This window comes from Hippocampus bargibanti, linkage group LG12 (assembly GCF_051943395.1).
Source record: "Hippocampus bargibanti isolate YZ-2025 linkage group LG12, ASM5194339v1, whole genome shotgun sequence".
Taxonomy (NCBI): domain Eukaryota; kingdom Metazoa; phylum Chordata; class Actinopteri; order Syngnathiformes; family Syngnathidae; genus Hippocampus; species Hippocampus bargibanti.
The window spans coordinates 6141865-6162830 of NC_142745.1; the positions used below are offsets into that span (position 1 = coordinate 6141865).

Here is a 20966-nt window from a genome sequence, read left to right on the forward strand (position 1 = left end):
CTATATGCCACATTAATAACAGTGGTGAGTGGTCACATCTGTATATAATTTAGACAAATTCGTGACCAATATAAAATTGTTAATGTCTTGGCCTTTTTCATGATGCATTAACTGCATTTAATATCCAGGAGGTGTTAATAAGTCATGAGGTAAACAAACAAATTAAGCGTACGAAGTTGGAGATATACATTTATTGGTTGTAGCATATAGTGCAAATCACATCACAGCGTAATTGGTCATTCAAAGGACACCATATGGTGCTGCAGGAACCTCCAAAGTTGAACATGATCCATTTTGTGACACTGGTTGACCGAAACCAGCACCAAAACAGTATTTCCCATGGGAAATTATTCATTCATTAATTTTCATCATTCATTCATTCATTGAGGAATTTCACACTATCACATTTTATTTAACATTGGAACAATTTTTCACTATCATACTAGCAAATTAAAACTTAAAAAGTAAAACCACCCATGATGCCAGATAATGCAAAATGAGCAGCAAACATTTAGCTTTTCTGGCCATTCTCAAATCATTAGCCGTACTTCCAGCTAGATGCTATATACATTAGCATGTTTTTGATGATCAAACTTAATTTTACTTGAAAATTCAGTATGAACTCCAATTTCTACTCACTTTTACAGGCGTTCAACTTTGTAGGTTCCACTGTATCAAGGCAAGGAATCCATTTTCAACTTCAATATTGCTTGGCATAAAAGAAGCACATCATAGGCATTTATTATGATTGTTTTTTAGCAGCCTAAAAATATTGACAGTGGATTATGATTAGTAGTAAAATGGCACTTTCAAGCAAATCCTCCTGTCAACAGTTCATTATCATGCATTTAAGAATCATTCAGTACATTTTCAATAGTGCTAAGACATCCAGTCAGAAATGCTTCAAGAGCAGAATGCACATTAAGCGATGCATTAAAAAACATAAGCATTATTCATTTTTGAAAGTGTCGGTAGTGATTACCTACAGATTACCGTAACATTAGGTACACCCGTATCATTCATTTACAGAGAGGCAAAATAAGGCGCTCTTTATATTTATGTTTTGGCCACCAAAGGTGTGTGCATTTCTGAGTATTAAAAGTGCAATCCTTCACCTTCATTATTTGTAGGTTTACAGCACGGAAGGTACAGACAAAGAAAATTGTGCAGAGAGGGCGGAAAAAAACAAAAAACAAGCAAAGCCAGACATAATCGTGGCACACCTTTTGTTTTTAAGGAAATGCCTTTACCTGGTTGTTACATATTCAGCTCGAGCAGGTAGCGCAGGCGACACTGACTTTCTTTGTAGATGAGATATTCGCTGTTGCTGAAGTTGCTCTCAGAGTACTGAGACTGCCTGATCGGCTCACCCTGTGGGACGGCTACTTCCTTGCCCTCCAAGGTGATGAAGATGTCTTTGGAGGGATCTGAAAACACAAATCGCTCGATAGAAATGATTTAAGTTTTGAGCTTGAATGAACTCATTCACTGCCAGACATGTGCAAAAAAAGTGTCTACTCCAGTGCCAGGGTTTTTGTCATTTTGACTCAAATTCCAGGACTCACAGAATATTGAGTTTTAGGACTACATAAACATTCAATGCAGTAACGACTGGCCTGATTGCCCCCCCGGTATCACCTCATCAGCATTACTAATCCTTTGTTGCCTAAGAATACTGTTGTACGAACGATCCAAATTGAACCTCACACCACCATATCGGTTGAGTGAAGGATTTATCTGTTTTATGAAAATAGCTTCTTTTACTCCCCTTTGAAACCATCTATGTTCTTTCGCTAAGATTTTAACCTCATTGTCGTCAAATGAGTGGTTGCTAGCTTTTAGGTGAAAATGTACTGACGATTGAGGCCCACTAGTATTATCCCTGCGATGTTGGTAAAGTCTTTTTTGAGAATTTGTTGAGTCTCCCCAATGTAGTGCTCTTGACAATTTTCATTCCTACAAATTATTGAATAAACTACATTAGTTTGTTTTTCATTTGGCAGCTTATCTTTTGGATGCACTAATTTTTGCCTTCAAGTGTTTATCGGTTTGAAATAAGTAGGAATTTTGCGTTGCCAAAGGACTCTGTAATTTTTCAGAAACTCCTGCAATATAAGGTACTGTTACTCCTCTCCTTTTTGTATCTTCAGAATTTTTGGTTTCCTTCCCTATTCTTTCCTTCTGACATTTGTTAAACGACCACTGAGGGTACCCACAGTTTATGAGTGCTCTCCTGATATGTTTTGACTCTACCTACGACGCTTGTTGTTATTAGTTTAGCACAATGCTGCAGGGTTCTGATAATCATATTACTAAGTTATATGGGTCTGGGGTTAACTGATCTTGAAATCGAGGAGGCTGTACAAACGGCAAATGCTGCCCCCTCGTGTAAAAGATGAAACTTTGCCAGAGGTCTGACCAGTACTTTATTGGCACCCCTCCGCAAGAAAAACCAAAACCCAAACAAATTGGATGAATGGCGCTCCACGTCATATTTTCAATTCCTGAATAAATTTGGGTATGGTAGTGATTGAGTTAAATATAATTAATCATTCATTCTTATTCGACATTCATGACTTGAGTGTTGGCTACAAACTATTTTCAAGTCGTTCGGCGACACAGAAGTGATCAAACTTGAGAAGTACCTGGTTCCACTCGACCTCGCGCAACAACAGAATTGTATCCAGTAGGAGCCTTTTTCAAAGACGAGTTGTCTATGGTGATGGTATGTTCTTTGCCGAGGGCCACTTCACTCAAAAACATTATGCCGGTATTTTTGGACGTTCTCACTAAAAAGGAGAATGAAAGCCAACTTTATTTTTTTGGTCATCACCATTTCACACGTGTGACAAGTCCCGAATTATTTGAACTTACCGTAACATGCAGACTTGTTGTTCTCCGATGCAAAATAGATACCGCGACCGACACGGCCCCCCGAATGGGGCATAATCCTCAGGCCGCTCTTCAGGATAGCAGCCACGACGGCGATGTTAGTGCCATGCCACAGCAAACGGCGGTTCTCCAGGGCGTCATTTTCTTGAAATCGAGCCCCCTGCGATTTGCGCAGTGATTAACTCTTAGTGTCAGTTTTTTAAACATATTTTCTAGGTCAATTGGATATTTGACAGAGTATTTTTTTAAAGTATTTTCATATGGCGAGTCATATTTATTCAAATAACCCCCTCACCACAAAATAGTCTCGAAAGAGCTTCACAATCTCACAGTTGTCAAATATTTATGTTACTGTATATTCGTCTTATTCGCTTGCTTTGAAAACCCACCGAAAGTAATTTGCTGCAATGCGGGTGACACATACATGGTTGTTTTTTTTTTGTCAAAAAGGAAAAGAAGAAGATTTACCTAGCTATCCAGCTATCTAGCTGGCTTCACGCTAGCTAGCTATTTGCTATCTAGCTCTCTGGCTGGCTATCTAGCTAGCTATGTATTAGCTATACATCTATCTAGCTTGCTTTCGATCGATTTGAGTTACTTCCGGGTTGAGTGTGGCTGTCGCTGCTCACCAACAGAAAAACTTATCCTGTGACTGTAAAGTGACCTTGAGAGTTTTGAAAGGCGCTTATAAATGAAATGTATTATTATTATTCCTTTGGATGAAGACCAAAAAGCAGACGAGCTCCTTACCTCGGTGTCTCTGTCGACTTCCCATACGTTGACAATTTTGGGATTCTGATAGCCTTGGGTTTTCTTTAGGTACGTGTCTATTATCTTGAACGTTTCTGTGCTTTTACCCAAAAGAGAGAGTTTGCAGTTGAGTGAATTGTAGTCCTGGTCAAGCGGGTCGGGAACAGTTTCTATCAATTCTTTCTGTGCCTTCTCTGTGTCTGATTTCAGAGTCTGGGCGAGCTCAATATCAGCCAGAACCTACAGGGGCATTCGACAATTCAGTGGGGGAATCATCTGAAAACAAGCCATATAATAAAGAAAGAAAAATTACCATCAGCATCTCTTTCTTCTTTTCTACAATGTCGTTGCTGTCAATGGTTGGTGGTCTAGTGCGGCCAAAGTTATGCGGGATTGTTGTAAAAAACTTGGAGGAGAGTTCTTCAAGACATGGTCTCCTGTTCTTTTGAGTCAAGGCTGCTTCAATTTCTTCCAGCACTTCGAAGCCCTTTGCAATTTGCAACTTGCTGAGTTTACCCAAAGGCATCTTTTTGATGTCTGTCTCAAAAAACGCAAAGTCCACACGTTGAAATGACTTTATGTTTGCATTACACTGTTCTAAAACGTTGTGACGTTCTAAAAATTGCAAATGACAAACATTCCTTGTTTCAATTCAATTGAGATTAACTGACACGCCGCCATTCCCAAATGTATTCGGCAATTGAAAAGTATGACATGGAGCGACATTCTCAAATTTGTCCAGCTTTTGGTTTTTCTTGCGGGGGTGCTGATAAAGCACTCGTCAGACCTCTGGCACTATTTTTCTCTTCCGCGAGGGGGCAGCATAGGCCTTTAGTCCATGTTAGCACTTTGTAATAGCTTCAGCTGTTGTTAAAGTGCTATATAAATCAATATGTATTTCTATAGTATTTTGTACAGCCACCCCCATTTCAAGCTCAGATAACTCCAGACCCATATAACTTGGGAATTAACTCTTTTTTTCTGATAAAGGAAGAGAGTGGGAGGCAAAAATCCGACTTTTCTGTTTGTAAGGTCAGTCATAGAAATGTTCCACTGAGTGGCTCAATCCTGTGTCGACTTTGAGAAATTACTTGAGTGCCTGAACCAGTTCATGCTGAAAAGGCACTGAGTCACACCCACCTAAGTTCATGCATTCCATTGCCTCCTTGAACATGTCATTGCAAAAAATGAGCTGGATGAGCCCCTGGGTAGCGTTATCAAGTGTGCAAGGTAGGACATTTTTTGTGACCTTGACCGCCGTTCCATCAACGCTGTCCACCTAATAAATGACGGGGGAATTGGGGGAGACACAACATCAAAGCCTCATGATTCTGTGACATCAGTCTGCCCACTTTGCATCTTTAAATGAAAAAAAAAACAATACCTTAACCTCCGCGTCCTGTTCTCCATCCACCTCAATTAAAGTGTACTTCCCAGAGCAAGACACAAATTTTTTGCGATCACTCCAGTTGTTCTTGGTCTTGTCCTTGAACTTTTTTTCAAAGTCCTTCACAGCACTATTATCATCTGAAAACGTATTCAGTTTTGATTGACCCACCTCACCCTGAAATTGGATGAAAAGGGAATCAGTTATCAGTAAATACAGAAAATTATGGCATTTAAAAAAAGCTATTCAATTATTTTCCATCATTGCTCTGCATTATGTCTATAATGCAGGGAGGCCTAAGTCCCATCCCCCGAGATCCTCTATCCAGTTTGTTTTAGGTGATTCAAATGATCAGTAAATCAACAAGCTTTACAAGAGGCAGTGTTTTAGAAGGGAGATACAACTAAAACAGACTGAATTGGGGCTCTGGAAGACCGGGCCGGGGTTATCCTTGATCAAGCTTGTCCATACATGTATTCACCTAACTTACCACTCTTCCCCATCTGTTCCACGTATAGTACTTATTGGCAACTTTAATGACTTGGATAACATAAAACTTATTGTTGTTGTGTCCAATATTCGTCTGATTGAGCATGCAGTCATAGTCTTTGTGCACCTGGAAGAAAACAATTGAGTATTTATTACTTTGTTGTGACTGCATCTTAACTACTGACTGGGCTTGAACATGAGTGGCTACCTCTCCATTGCTTGACAGACAACAATGTTCGTCAACCTTCTTCTTTCCTTTGGTTTGTGGCCCTGAAGCCAGAAGAGCCTCTTTGGCCGAGGTGAATGCATCTTTGGGCTTCGGTTGCTCGGGTTCTGCCTTGATCTTCTTACCGCCCGCTTTAGTAGCAGAAGCGGCCCGTCTCTTTGGTGCCATGATGATACTGTTTGAGGAAACATATCCGATTTGTTGCTAATGAAGCTGCGATGTCCGGACATGTTCAACCACAGCGTGTGTTGGGGTGTTGTTAAAACGCCGCTGTGGTGTTGTGTGATAGATGTGTGGAATTTCTTCAAAATGAATCTGCGTCGTCATGAAAATGTTCCGAACGCACCTTTTGTCACATGTGGATGAATAAATGCGTGTTGTTAGCGATGATGACGCAACACATAATAAACAAATAAGCAACTCACCGTCACTTCGGAGCCTTGAAGGTCTTGTGAATTTCGGGAAGTTTTCCTTGTGTTGGTGTGTCAGGAAGAGGCGGAGCTGGACTTTCAGGCGTTCTTCCTTCATGCTGTTGTCATTGACGGTAATCGGGCACACGAGGACACCAACCAAGCTAACATGTCGGCCTAAAGCGCCACCTAGTGAGCAACTAGGGAGTGTTCTCTGCCATTAAAATTGTTAAAGCACATTCAACTCGAAATTGGATTTGCGATTAATAATAATATAATCCCAGTCAGTAGCATATTCATCCCACGTTTAAACTCGTGACTTTCAGGCTTTCTTAGTCCATGATGTTGTTACTAACGGGAATACGGCAACATGAAGAAACCAACCAATAATAATAAATATAAAAAATAAAAAATAATAATTCAGAAGAATCGTCTTCCCACCGTGTGAACACCGTGTATACAAATATGGAAACAATATTTTACTGCTTTTTATTTGCCAAAAAATTACATAATTTTTGTTTGGAATTCATATTTGTGTCAATAACGCCCATATTTGAGTTAAGGCTCTTAACATATTTATCATATCAAAACAAATTCAACACAAGATGGCAGTGTTAAATAACTACTGCCGGGTGTTATTTTACACAGTATTGAGCCATTTCGCTGTACTTCGGTACAGGATTGGGATTGTGATTTAAATAGTTCTGGAATGAAGGTGGCATCTTCTGGTGATTGATTTATAGTCACTGCTGAAATTTAGCAAAATTTTCATTTGATTTGAATGCTTTGGTAGAAGATGTATAACAGGTAACCATCTTGTCAGCCAGAAATGTTGAAGTGCCTTTGTGACTGTGTTATTATAGTAATTTTAGTCAAACATTTACAGGGGATAAATTAAAACTCCACACACCCTTTTGCAAATACCAGTTTTTTTGTGGTATATAAGTATGAAACAATCATAATTTGAAATGATTTCTCAACCCTTTTCCTGCATTAACATAAACTCTAAACTGGATTGATCAAGTGTAAAAAAAAACAATTCTCCAAAGAAAACAAACATTGTGCACGGTGGATCGAGATAAAATACAAGTGCATTCTGGTACTGTATTAATAAAAAACACATTTTATTTACATAAATTACAAGAAAGCACACACTGTTCACCAAAATCTACATGAAAAACATCTCGTATATAATACATTTAACAGATTCACTATCATTGTTGCAGTAAAAACGAGGGCAAGACTCTATGTAACCTTTATTGGCATGATTTCACACTGTCATCTATTTGAATTGAAAAACAGAAGAAAATAATTGGGACATTGCACTCACAGCACTTTGAGGACAACAAAGTCAGGACAATGGTCCCCTTTAATATCTCAGACACCTGTTTGAGGACTAGTGGTTATATAATTGTGTTTACGACGCTTGGCAGAGTTATTCGGCTCATCTTCACAAGGAAGACGTTGTGGAGTCCACCACCTCTCGCCCGTTACACACCGTTGTAACAACGTTGGACGCTGATGCTACAAAACAAGCAAATCAATAAATACACAAATAAATAAAACGAAGAACACAAACAAAAAAATAAAAAATAAAAAATAAAAAATAAAAAATAAAAAATAAAAAATAAAAAATAAAAAATAAAAAATAGAAAGAAAGATAGATAGATAGATAGCAAGAAAGAAAAAGAAAAAGAAAGAAAAAGAAAGAAAGAAAGAACGAAAAATATATATATATATATATATATATATATATATATATATATATATATAATATATATATATATATATATATATATATATATATATATATATATATATATATATATATATATATATATATATATATATAGACACATGGCGATCTGTTCTCAACTATGCCAAGTACCTTGAGAGAAACTGGAGCCTGGGCCAGTGGTGACGCTGAAGCGGGTGGTGGCCACCCGAAGAGTGCTGACATTCTTCTGTGGCTGGAATAGAATGATGTGAACTTTCGGAGCAAACAGGCAGCCCAGGACCACCGACCCGCTCAGACTGACCGAGATGCACATAGTAGTGGTCTGCACCTGGAAACACACGGGCAAATATATGAAGATCCGACAAACACTACGGTATCATAAAACACATGAAAATATATTACGAGTAATCTGTGGTCAGTCATTTTGATGCCCTGAATCCAGTATACAAACTGGACAGCATTGGAATGACTTTTCACTGAAAAACGTTGAGTGATTTTAATCATTAACAAGTGTAGCAAAGGAAATGGAGTGCATAAAGAATCCGGATTGGCATTAACGTTCTTTTAGAGATGTCTCCTATACTGCAGGATAAATAACAACATGCAGAGGACATTGACACCCGTTCCACACCTTTGAATGGCTGATTTGATTTAAAAAAAAGCAGCACTAGTATGCTCAGTATAAATCATGTCTTCAGAGAGTGTATGCTCTTTTTTTCATTGCATTTTTTTCAGTCCTGTGTGGTTATTAAAACGCTTTTTTGAGCTGAACCAGCAAGCCCGTCTGTAGCGCTGGTATGAATTTTGAATTTCATCGACGAGTGTGTAGGCGGTTTGGCTTTCTCAAACTGGAGCCCAAAGTAAATCTGCCACGTGCTACATCCTCAAATGTCATCAGCACGTCTTGATTGTGTTAACGTCTTTATATATTTTTGTGATATTTTAGCTTGTTGAAACAAGAATCGAGGATGATGTGGGATTTTTATTCCCTGTTTTTGCAGCACTAAAAAAATTACACTTGTTGAGTCTGCGCACAAGGTTCTGTAATCTGTCCGAGGTTGTGCTTCTGTCCTTCCCATCAGCCTTCAGTGCGTTCATGGAGGCGCTGTCTGTGACTGTGGGTGTTTAATCAGTTGTGTTTGCTGCCAAGATGAGATGGCAAGGCCTGGCATACGAGGGGAGACCTTTCTCCTTCAGGGCGAGAAGAACAGCTTCAATATTTCATATGATAATCATATGAGCTATTCACGGCTCAGTGGATTGCATTTAATTTACGTTTCATGACAGACCACACTCCAATTTTTTTCCCCTCGTTGGAGGGGATTTGCATCGCAGTGTGACAACAACGTGAGAAGTGGTATTAAACTTGGAGAAACACGAGTAATGTTTGAATACAACTGACCCGATGCTTAATTTATTTATCGGTCAAAGGGGAGTTCTTTGTGTGTCTGATGAGACCGTTTTGGCTGCAGATTCCCCACATTGCCAACGGGGACGCTAGAGAGTCTTCATCTGAGCATCTCGAATAATCCCAGGACAGAGGGCACAGCTGGGACTCTGCATTCTTGTCTTTCACACTCCATTCCACTCAGCTATGTGCAGGGACATATTGGGACATCCAGTTCCCTTTCTGCCCTCGTTGTCCTGCCTGTCTCCTCTTCGTTTCTGTAGAGGAAATTGTGTCAAGGGAGTCCATTGTCTCCACCTCCACGCTGTCTATCTAATGCTGGAATGTGTTCGAGTCCCAGGGGCAAATATCCTGACAATTTTGGTCACTCATTTCTATGATAGTCTATTGTTTAGATTGATATGATGCTTTGTTAAAATGAGTGATTCATGCAAAGTTTGGAAGGGGGAATGCTGACATTCCAAAGGGTGCCACTCGGCCATGCGTCCATCCATTTTCTGATCCGCTTATCCTCACAAGGGTTGCAGGGTATGCTGGGGCCTATCACGGCTGTCTGTGGGCTTGCCAGAATTTTTGACAGCTCCTTCAATGTCAACCATCTGCCTCATGGTAGCATCCCTGATGAATTTTCTTATGATCCTTTCAACAGTTTTGAGGGATGTCCAGTTCTTACACAATGATTTTTCTTTAGGACGTAATAAAAAATGTGCGAGAAAGCCTACTAGAACTTCATTTTATGGATTGAAATGGTAGCAGGTGTGCGTGAAATATTATTTAGTATGAGTTTAAATGTGATTGATTTTGTCTGAATTTAGCCACGGTATTAGTTTAAGGGAGGTGTGGACACTTATGCAACCACAGGATTTCCATTATTTATTGTTGGTCCCTCAAGCACCTTCTCCCCAAAAAATAATAAGAACAATTGTGTTACTCACATTATAGGTCAGTTTGTTGGTGAAAAAAAAGAAACATTATTTTCGTTGAGCCAATAGCGGACTGTGAAGGCCTGCAAAGCCTTCTATGCTGGCCTAAAAATATCTGATTTACTGTTAAAGCCGTTTTCAAGACGGACTTTTCAAGAAAAAATGGATATCATTCAGAAAAGTCGGTTTTTCAGTCTGGAATGAATCAGAGGTAGCACTATTGAAGGCCTAACGATGAAATTCACGGCCCGCTACTGCGTTGAGCTGTATTTTTTTTCCTGATACATTACAAAATAGTTTCCTCATGAACGGCGTGACAAACGTAATGGTCACTCACCCTGTAGTCACTGGCAGTGACGTAGAAAATCGGCTGAAAAGCCAGCCAGATGATGCAAGTTGTGTACATGGTGAAGCCGATGAACTTGGCTTCATTGAAATTTTCGGGGCACTTGCGGGTCTTGAAGGCGTACACTGTGCAGAGGATGATGAGGATGCAGTTGTAGGTGAGAGACATGAGCATGCTGGAGTCTTTGCTGTTACACTTGAGGGTGACAACGTCTCTCTTCTCCGGGTTCACTTCCTTTCTCACCCCGGGAGCTTCGATGAGTAGCCAGACCACCACCACGAGCAGCTGGCAGGAGATCAGACCCCCACAGATGGCAACCTGTGAGGTCGGACTGATAAAACGAGGCCTCTGAGCACCGCCCTTGACCCCGTTGAAGATCCGAGCAATGCGATTGGTCTTGGTCAGGAGGGCTGAGTAGCACACGGCAAAGGAGGTCCCTAAGCCGAGGCGGCGCAGTGTGCAAACCGCCGTGGAAGGTTTGGCGATGTAGATGAAAGTCATTACATAGCACATCAGCACTCCTAGCAAGAGAATGTAGGAAAGCTCACGCCCGCTGGCTTTCACCACGGGGGTCTCGTTGTGTTTGAGGAAGAGTCCGGTGACAAATAGAGTGCACATCATGCCCAGACAGGAAATGCTGACAGGACCGATGGCCCAGGCATCTTCCCAGCGGATGTACTCCTCAGGTAAGTCGTAACAACCGGTCAGATTGGCCAGAGGCCACTGTCCAAAGCTGCAGTCGGCACATGTGAACTCATCCTGCAAGTATTGGTAAGACTGGCACGGGATGCAGATCCAGCAGCACACGTCTCCGGGCTGCATACTCTTCACCTCGTTCTTCCTGCATGGGTCGCTACACTGGGAAGTGGGCGCACCGCCGGCCCAAGGGATGAGGCTTGTGTTCAGGATCAGACTCTGAGCCCAGTACCCGACTTTGCGATAGCTGTAGCGTCCACCTGCCTTGTGGTAGTGAAAAATGTTGTAGCGGCCAAAGCTGTCGCCAAAAGCGTCAAAGCAGACAACATTGTCTGTATCTGGTGGACGAAATGGTGCTGTTGGAAATGAGCGGAAAGAATGTCAAAATGCAAAGCGGTAAACTGTAGACATTGTAGAGAGCACTTGACAACGATGACGAGATTTCCATAACTCCTTCTTTGCTGTCGCTTCAGTGTTAAACAATCTATGGTGCAGCCCACTGTAGACCGGCAATTATTTTTTTAGCAACTGGTGGTGTGATTTTAAAACTACAATATGGATCATTATTAAGAGGTGTGTGTGTGTGTGTGTGTGTGTGTGTTTGTGGGTAGATTATTGTAATAAAACGACAGCGCGGACTTGCAATGGACCTATAATAATAATACACTTATAGTGCCACAAAAAATATTTGCCTCCTCCTTTTAAAATGATTATTTGTTTGCATATGTACACTGATTTAATGTTTAAGATTATCAGACAAATATCATCCATCCATCCATTTTCCATACCGCTTATTCCTCATTAGGGTCGCGGGGGGTGCTGGAGCCTATCTCAGCTGTCTTCGGGCACTTGGCGGGGGACACCCTGAATTGGTGGCCAGCCAATCGCAGGGCACACAAAGACATACAACAGTCACTCTCACACTCACACCTAGGGACAATTTGAAGTGGTCAATCTGCCTGCCATGCATGTTTTTGGAGTGTGGGAGGAAACCGGAGGACCCGGAGAAAACCCACGCGGGCCCGGGGAGAACATGCAAACTCCATGGGGCGGGGCATTTTCTTTTTACACCACCATTAATAAAAACAAGAACATATTTTTGTCACCAAAATATGACATTGGTCATTGAAGACTACTCACCGTCCACCTTGGTCTTGAGAATATAGTCCCTGTAAAATTTCCTGCCATTTCCGGGCTTAAGGGCATCGCAGACCTTGGTGGAGTTGGGACACAAGGCCTGCCTCATGTTGTGTAACGCAGTAGCCATGGCGTAAACGGCATTCACCACAAACATAATCTTGGATTCGGGTTGAAACGGAGCCTCACGCAGCGAGTGCTTGCCGCAACTTAAATCGTGAAGGCTGCACTGGAATTGGTTCTCCCAGAACTCCCTGAACCAAGGATTCCTGCTGTTGTTGTACGGATGGAGAGCCGTGAAATAGTCATTAAAACGGGGGATGGGATAGGAGGCCAGCTCGATGGTGAAGGCTCCATCCGCCACGGCTTCACTGCCCCGCACCACACTCTCCTGCGCTCCCCAACCGTCACTGGCCACCCAAGTGAAAGAGACGTTCATGCGGTTGGCCGCCACTAGAAGTTCACGGGCATCTTCGCTGCGAGTAAACAGGATGACCACTTTGGCGTTGGACTTCTGCTGCAGGGAGCGGATGACGTTCTCATAGCTCCAGCGGCTCATGGAACGGCTCACCTTGGCCGAAGTGGCGATGCAGATGTGGCGGGCTCGAGCCTCCTGCTGAAAGGCGTCAATGCCTGTCTCGCCGTAGTCACCTTCCGACGCCACTGTCGATACATACGTCCAGTTGAAGTAACGGAGGATTTCTGCCATTGCCTTGGCCTGGAAGAAATCGGGGGGTACGGTGCGGGCAAAGTAGTCATACCGAGTCTTGTCACTGAGTTTGGCACTGGTAGAGGCATAACTGATCTGAGGGATCTGAAAGAGGCGTAGCAAGTTGGCCACCTAGAAAAAAACAAAACAAAACACACCTTAATTCAAACAATGAAACGTAAATATAGTGAAAATTGGACTTCAAATGAAGGGAGAATGCCAATTCTGCGTTTGGCTAGCTGCTAGCGTGTCTACCTCACTATCAAACATATTAGTTTTTGACTCAGTTGTTGTTTTTTGTGTATGGTGTTAACAGGTTCCCTCAATTCACACCTTAATTCAAACAATGAAATGTAAATATAGTGAAAATTGGACTTCAAATGAAGGGAGAGTGCCAATTCTGCGTTTGGCTAGCTGCTAGCGTGTCTACCTCACTATCAAACATATTAGTTTTTGACTCAGTTGTTGTTTTTTGTGTATGGTGTTAACAGGTTCCCTTAATTCACACCTTAATTCAAACAATGAAATGTAAATATAGTGAAAATTGGACTTCAAATGAAGGGAGAGTCCCAATTCTGCGTTTGGCTAGCTGCTAGCGTGTCTACCTCACTATCAAACATATTAGTTTTTGACTCAGTTGTTGTTTTTTTGTGTATGGTATTAACAGGTTCCCTTAATTCACACCTTAATTCAAACAATGAAATGTAAATATAGTGAAAATTGGACTTCAAATGAAGGGAGAGTGCCAATTCTGCGTTTGGCTAGCTGCTAGAATGTTCACATTTTGTAACAACAGTAGTATTTCATCTACTTGATCTAATTTTCTGACACTTCAGCTCCCACCTGGATGCTCAACCCTTGACTGATACACGTGAGGATTGAAGAGGAGCTGCGACAGGTATTTTCCTTGTCTTTAACTACACATCTGTTTGCATCTATGCGTCTCTTTGTAAGATAAACAAATTTGATTCTCGCTTTCCCACTTTTTGTATATTTAGAGTAAAAGGAGAACAAGGACAGAAATGAAACTCTCTTGAGAATTTGATATGTTGTTCAAAGTCATCTGAGAAGTCGAGTGGCTGCAACAATTTGTTCCTTTTTTGGGGATGGCGTACCTCATCAAGACACCCCCGTTGCAAAGCCCAAGTCCTAATGGGAAAACTCTTGCCACTTAAAAAGTAATACCAGGAGTGGGGTTTGAACCCACGTGGACATCTGTCCATTGGATCTTAAGTCCAACGCCTTAACCACTCGGCCATCCTGGTCGGTTGAAAACCAAATGAAGTTTTAAGAAACAATCAATGAACCAATCAACCAATCAATGAACAAAGGAATAAATAAATAAATAAATAAAGCAATCAATAGAAACAAAATAAATAAATAAATAAATAAATAAATAAATAAATAAATAAATAAATAAATACCATGATAAATAAAGCAATAAATAGAAACTAAATAAATAAATAAATAAATAAATAAATAAATAAATAAATAAATAAATAAATACACAAATACACAAATACACAAATAAATATCCTGGTTTTTCCCTGCAGTTTCGAGTAAAATTGCCAACATACTGGTTTAAAAACAAATGTCATCCATGTGTCGTCTGATTCGCGACAACCTCTTCTAATCGTCAACCAAAGTGAGTGACACAGGCCGCTGCAAATTGAATTTCTTATGAGAGTTCAAACCCTGTCACAAAAGTTGATGCAACACGTCGGAAGGAATATATACGATGTGTAGGGAGAAAGGTTGAGGGCAGAAAGGTTTGAAGGAGAGTTGAAGGAGGAAAAAAGCAAAAATGAAAGTTTGTTTTTCCAACTTGAAGCTTTTGTCGGGGGTGTGACAGGGACCACAACGTGCAAAAGAAGCGACAGACTATTTTTTTGCTCGAGGCAGCTTTAAACGCCTAAGGGCAGCCACACTGATTTAAAGAAAAAGAAAATCTGTTTGGAATTCATTCTGTGGCTCATTCCTGCAATCATGATTTCAGATGTTATCTCCATAGCATTGCAAGAGTGCCAAATTCAAGTTAAATGTCCATTTCTGTAATTTGCCACATTTGTATACCATGAATACAAATTGAGTCAAGCACGAGCATTGAATCTCGGTAACTGCCAATTTATACGTTTTCCCTGTATTATATAAGTTTTTTTAATAATGTACGGCGTACTACAATTTTACATGATTATTTTTTTTTAACTGTGAACCGATCTTACAAAGACCACATTGGCTGAAATCCAGTTCGTCTCAACTGCTAGTAGCCAAGCACAATGTTGCCGCTGATCGCTACTATTGTCTCGGCAAATCCGTAAAAGTAATCCTCAATCGTATACAGTGAACCCTCGTCTATCGCGGGAGATACGTTCCAAAAATTGCCTGTGATAGGTTAAATCCGCAAAGTACAATCAGCTTTTTTTTTTTTTAACTTTTATTTTACAATGCAAAACTGTACATACTGCAGAATGAAACAACAAATAAAACCTATTTTTTAATAGTTTAAAGAACGGTGTTGTAAAACAATATTTTGCTGCTGCGCCTATTCGTCCTGACTGCGCTGCACTCAAGCGTCTTTTTCTACTGAAGGAGTCATTCTCCGAGAGAAGAACATTGTTATCGGTAGCTGCTGGCAAGCCAGTGTGTTTGATTTTATTCTGCTTTGTTTACAGTGTTGTTTCTTTTACTTTGTTTGTTTGCACATTTGCATGCCGTTAATTAAAAAAAAATTAAAAAATCCCCTGAAAAAAAATCTGCGATGCACTGAAGCCCCGATAAGTGTACCGTGAAGTATATATATATATATATATATATATATATATATATATATATATATATATATATATATATATATATATATATATATATATATATATATATATAAGTATAATGTGCAGATGCGTGGTAAGCTGTCTGCATTTCCGCTTGTGTTTGCATTTAAAAAAATATTTTCACATATTGTACGCTGTACTACAACTTGTATACTGGAATTGTATATCATTTATAAGTGCAGGTATTAATCTGTGAAATTGCACAAACCAAAATCGACGAAAAGTATAGTTTAAATGATAAAATAAACAGATTGGATGCAAAACAGGCAACAGAAGTCTCCCTGGCAAAAAAAAAGTGACATTTTTGAACATGTCTTGTGAGATGACTCAGTTGGCTCAAGATGTGCAATCTCTGTGCTCCTGTGAGATCAGTGGGATGAATATCAAATGAGTCAATCTAGCAGAAATTTCCAGGCCTCAACATTTGTTGGGAGGCTCTGCACCCTTCCTCCCACCTCACCCACCTACGCACACATAAAAATGACATGAACTCCAAGGAGTGAGATTTTCCTCTTGCTGCCCGTCATTATCATAACCAATCTGTGGCTATTTCTGTCCCACCCGAGATGTTTCAACTGAAATGGAAAGATAGATTGGCGAAATGCACGAGTGCACATTTCATAAAAGAGGTGAAGGAGCCAGGCCCGTTGAAGAATGCATAAGGCGTAATCATGATATTTCCAAACTCCAAACTCGTACCTGGAGTGCAACCACGCCACCCTAACCCAGCCCTCCCCTCATCACACATACACACAAAATTACAAAAAAATCTACCTAAAAAGTCATGAAAAATTGCATAAAAATTTTCCTTAACTCATTCACGGCCAGACATGAGCAAAAATGTGTCCATTCCAGTGCCAGGGTTTTTGTCATTTTCACTCAAATTGCAGGATCCACAGAATATTGAGTTTTAGGACTACACAAACATTCAATACGGCGTTAGAAATCTAAAACTCTCTTCTTTCATCAGAAAAAAAGTTAATTCCCAAGTTATTTGGGGTTATCTGAGCTTGAAATGGGGGCGGCTGTACAAAATGCAATACAATACATACATACACTTTAAAAACAAGTAACAAACCACTAACATGGACAAAAGGCAAATGCTGCCCCTTGTGGAAGAGAAAACATTGCGAGAGGTCGGACCAGCACTTTCACGGCACCCCGTCAAAAAAAACAAAAAAAAACGGACACATTCCGGAATGGTTCTCACACTTTTCAATTCCCAAATAAATTCGGGAATTGCAGTGAATTAGTGAAATTAATGTAGCAACAAGTAATCTAATGGCTGGCGGTGCCTTGTTAGTAGACTTTATAGATAATTTACAGCCTCTTGATTTTTTCCCCAAGGATATTTCATTAAGATGCTGACTGAACTGTGAGAGATTTTAAATAAATGATTAAATGTCCGTAATTTGCTGGGATGGCCATTTTATTTTTCCCTCACTTCCTGTGTAGCGTGTGGACAAATTCAGGCTTCCGTTAATTTGTGAGCACAAAGGCAGTCGGAAGGCCGAGAGGGCTCCCGCAGGTTCTGCAAGGTTCTAAATCCACGTTAGTAAAATGAGATTGATCATCACTTTCTTGGCGTTAACTTGAAAAAAAATGCTGGGTTGTTTTCCTAACCCACACATTTCCTGGCTGTGAATTTTGAGCACAGAATCTCACTCTTTTTAGTTATGCTCAAATATTGGGGGCTCATTTAAAGTCCATATGTTTGAGAGCAATGAGAACGACTTGATTTTTCACAATTTTTTAAGCCTCATTTGACATTCTTGTATCGCCTGTTACATTTTGAAAACATTGATGGTTTAAAATTAGCTCCAGCATATAAACATAACTTGCTTACATGGCAGATACAACTCAAATTAATGCTAATATAATCATGTCAAAGACTATACAAGCAGTTAAACAGTTAATGTGATTGATTGATATCAATACAATTCTTTTCAAGACTTTGCGGTAAAAAAAGAATCAGAAAACAAGGAATATATCGAGGAATATATGGGATTGTGATGATCTTTTCCAATATGAAGATTCAATCTGATCCTCCCAGAATACCCCAGGGGGAAGATGCAGCAGCTTCGCGTATCTGCATACATCTCCCCCTGCATACGCTGTAGTTTACAGTATGTGATGGGATGGCGCATTGTGAAACACCCTTTCCAGTTGAGAACAAGATGTCAGTCGCCATTTGTATATTTTTCTGAGCGTTTCCTGCTAGTTAAACCCTTCGTGATCCACATAACAAAAAATGTTTTTGATGAAATCCTGCCAGACGAAGGGCATTTTTTCGACCGCAAGCCGCCGCCATCTTTTACATCCCTCACAGAAGGTCACAGCCATTCAAACCTCAACACACATGCAACGTTCCATTCAATTCACAAGGTTAGCGGCTCTCATCTGACGCATGCAAAGCGAGTCATGTGATAAGCCCAAAGTTCAATGGTGTTCCCCGTCAATCACAAAAGCGACTTTTCAAGTTTTAGAAATGGGATAGTTTTTCACAAAGGATGTCAAGAAGCCGTCACAGAGGAGATGAATGTATATCTTGCGACGGCACAAATAGACAGTTCTACCACGCTGCTGCTCCAATCGTATTTGAATTATTTAGAATTTCACAAGCACATTCTTTACTTCGTCCCCCATGAATGATGAATTTTTCACTGTGTGGCTTTACTGATACAATTTTCTCAGTGTTGTTCTTTCTTGGTCTGAGTTCTGTCATGTGTGTCAACCTGCATATGAAGGTGACTATAAAAAGGGCTGTTTGTGCACAGATGAAAAGACTCTTCTGAGCGAATAAGTTCAGTGGAATTACACATACACGGACACTTGATGCAACAAAGTGCGGTGATGTCAAGATCTTTGGCATTTTGGCCAAACTGGGAAGCGATATATTTTAATTTCAATTTGGATTCTTGTGAGGACGCGACCCGGTAGTCGAGTGGTTAGCATGCCGACTTCACAGTGCATAAGTTCCAGACCCGGGTCGGCCTTCCTCCTTGTGGAGTTTGGATGTTCTCCCCGGCCTTGTGTGGGTTTTCTCCAAGTCCTCCGGTTTTCTCCCACGTTCCAAAAACAAGCATGGCAGGCTGATTGAACACCCCAAATTGTCCAGAGAAGACCTGAAGCAGTCTGTAAAATGGAGGGATGGATTCTTGTGAGGCTCCTCTCAAGCTTCATTGGTCAAAAACTAGAGGATACTTTAGCCCATGTTAAAAACAATACATTTTATAACCTGCTTTATCCCCACAATGGTCATTGGGGTGCTGGAGCCTATCCGAGCTATTTTCGGCAGTAGGCAGGGAACAGCTTAAACCAGCTAGTCGCAACGACCATCCATGCTCACACTCACAAATAGGGACATTTTTTTTGGGAAAGTTCAATCAGCCTTCCAGGCATGTTTTTGGAATGTGGAAGGAAACAGGAATATCCAGAGAAAACCCATGCAGTCTTAGGAGAACAAGTAGGATCAACCCCACAATCTCTGCACGATCAGGTCAAACGCACGAACCACTGGACCACCTCGCTGCCAGAAGTCAAGAATGATCTGTGGACAAGGATTCGAATCACGATTGCTGCAACCACAATGTAGAGTAACTAATCACTACACGACCTTTGCTAAAAATAGCTAGCGAGATAGTGAGATAGCTAGATAGCCAAACAGTGAGATCGTGACATAGCAGAATAGCTATTTAGGTAGCCAGACAGACGGACCTAGACAGACAGACCTAGACAGACAGACCTAGACAGACAGACCTAGACAGACGGACAGATAGATAGATAGATAGATAGATAGATAGATAGATAGATAGATAGATAGATAGATAGATAGATAGATAGATAGATAGATAGATAGATAGATAGATAGATAGATAGATAGCAAGAAAGAAAAAGAAAGAAAGAACGAAAAATATATTTTTCATTATACATAATTTTATTTATTCATGGATATTAAGATGTTAGGTATTCCACAAATGTTCTTCATATTTGCCCTGGTGATTATACATTTTTGCCCAGGGACACTCTTTCCTCATACATTGCATCACAGATTCCTAAAGGGTAAAGAAAAATAGAGAATGGATTCTCTTAAATCGTACAGAAATCAAGACAGGCTTGAGGCTAATGTTCCTCGATATGAAATGCATCTTATGAGCCCACACTTTTTGGATGCACAGCCTTAAACGAGGAAAATAATGATGAAATACTGACACTGACGGACATCTTGATCGATGAATGACTTTTGAATTTTTTTCTTTTTTTTACATGCATGCAACATCAGAATGCAAACAACCAACTGAATACTTTAACCTTCACACCTGCTCTTTAAACACAGGAGATGATTTTCATATGAGATTCATTAAAAGAGCACAGATGGCCTCACAGACTTAATAAAAAAAAATAATAAAAATTACATAAATAAATAAAGCACAAACCCCACATCCGGCCATCACTGTTTCTGTGAAACAGCATTCTCATTTGATGCCTTAACATCCTCCATGTGCATCTACGCCAAAGCCCCAGACAGCCCGGCTTCAACCACAGATGGGGAAGACAGCAACTTGCTTGCGAAAGTGTCAGAGAACTTCGGCTCCGCACGTAATTCCGTCTGTGCTCATGTAACAGCGGCGCGGCGAGACCCGCGGCCAGCGCCACCTGTCAGTTCAACGTGTTCCCAATGTGTCTCCATGGTGATCCGGCTTGTTTAAATAATCCTCAAATTGCTTTAGAGCTGCTTGATCCTTAGGTGCAAATACTCTCATTTAAACTGCAGTGCTGTTGATTCGGACAAAGGAATTTTTTTTTTCAAAACCTATTTTTTTTTTTGCAATTACAAGTACAGTAAAGTCTCGTTATATCGATATCGGATATATCGATAGTCCCAGTTATATCGATACTATTTCTATGCACACATGGAGAAAATTACATGTAAACAGGGTCGGATATATCGATAGTCCCGGTTATATAGATATTTTTTCGGACTCCCTTGAATATCGATATAACGAGACTTTACTGTACCACTT

At 40.4% G+C, this 20966-nt stretch overlaps 2 protein-coding genes and 1 non-coding gene across 3 annotated transcripts in view; all 3 read right to left on the bottom strand.

The window, feature by feature from the left end:
* Positions 1 to 176: 176 nt before the first annotated feature.
* On the bottom strand, positions 177 to 6324 carry parp3 (poly (ADP-ribose) polymerase family, member 3). Its single transcript, XM_089010804.1, has 10 exons — positions 6170 to 6324; positions 5727 to 5919; positions 5520 to 5645; positions 5027 to 5206; positions 4783 to 4921; positions 3956 to 4179; positions 3643 to 3882; positions 2875 to 3052; positions 2646 to 2789; positions 177 to 1427 (listed from the first exon to the last, which is right to left on the bottom strand). Exons 2-10 carry the CDS (start codon positions 5910 to 5912, stop codon positions 1258 to 1260), a joined length of 1587 nt encoding a protein of 528 aa, XP_088866930.1. The 5' UTR covers positions 5913 to 5919; positions 6170 to 6324; the 3' UTR covers positions 177 to 1257.
* An 851-nt stretch (positions 6325 to 7175) lies between these two features.
* grm2a (glutamate receptor, metabotropic 2a) overlaps positions 7176 to 20966 on the bottom strand; it is a 30900-nt gene continuing 17109 nt past the window's right edge. The window contains exons 3-6 of the mRNA XM_089010495.1: positions 12406 to 13243; positions 10561 to 11621; positions 8043 to 8220; positions 7176 to 7678 (exon numbers count right to left, since the gene is read on the bottom strand). Of these exons, the coding sequence (XP_088866621.1) occupies positions 7605 to 7678; positions 8043 to 8220; positions 10561 to 11621; positions 12406 to 13243 (2151 nt within the window). The 3' untranslated portion in view covers positions 7176 to 7604. The remainder of the gene's footprint in view (positions 7679 to 8042; positions 8221 to 10560; positions 11622 to 12405; positions 13244 to 20966) is intronic.
* On the bottom strand, positions 14294 to 14376 carry trnal-uaa (transfer RNA leucine (anticodon UAA)). The gene has a single exon. It is a non-coding gene; the product is annotated as a tRNA-Leu (tRNA).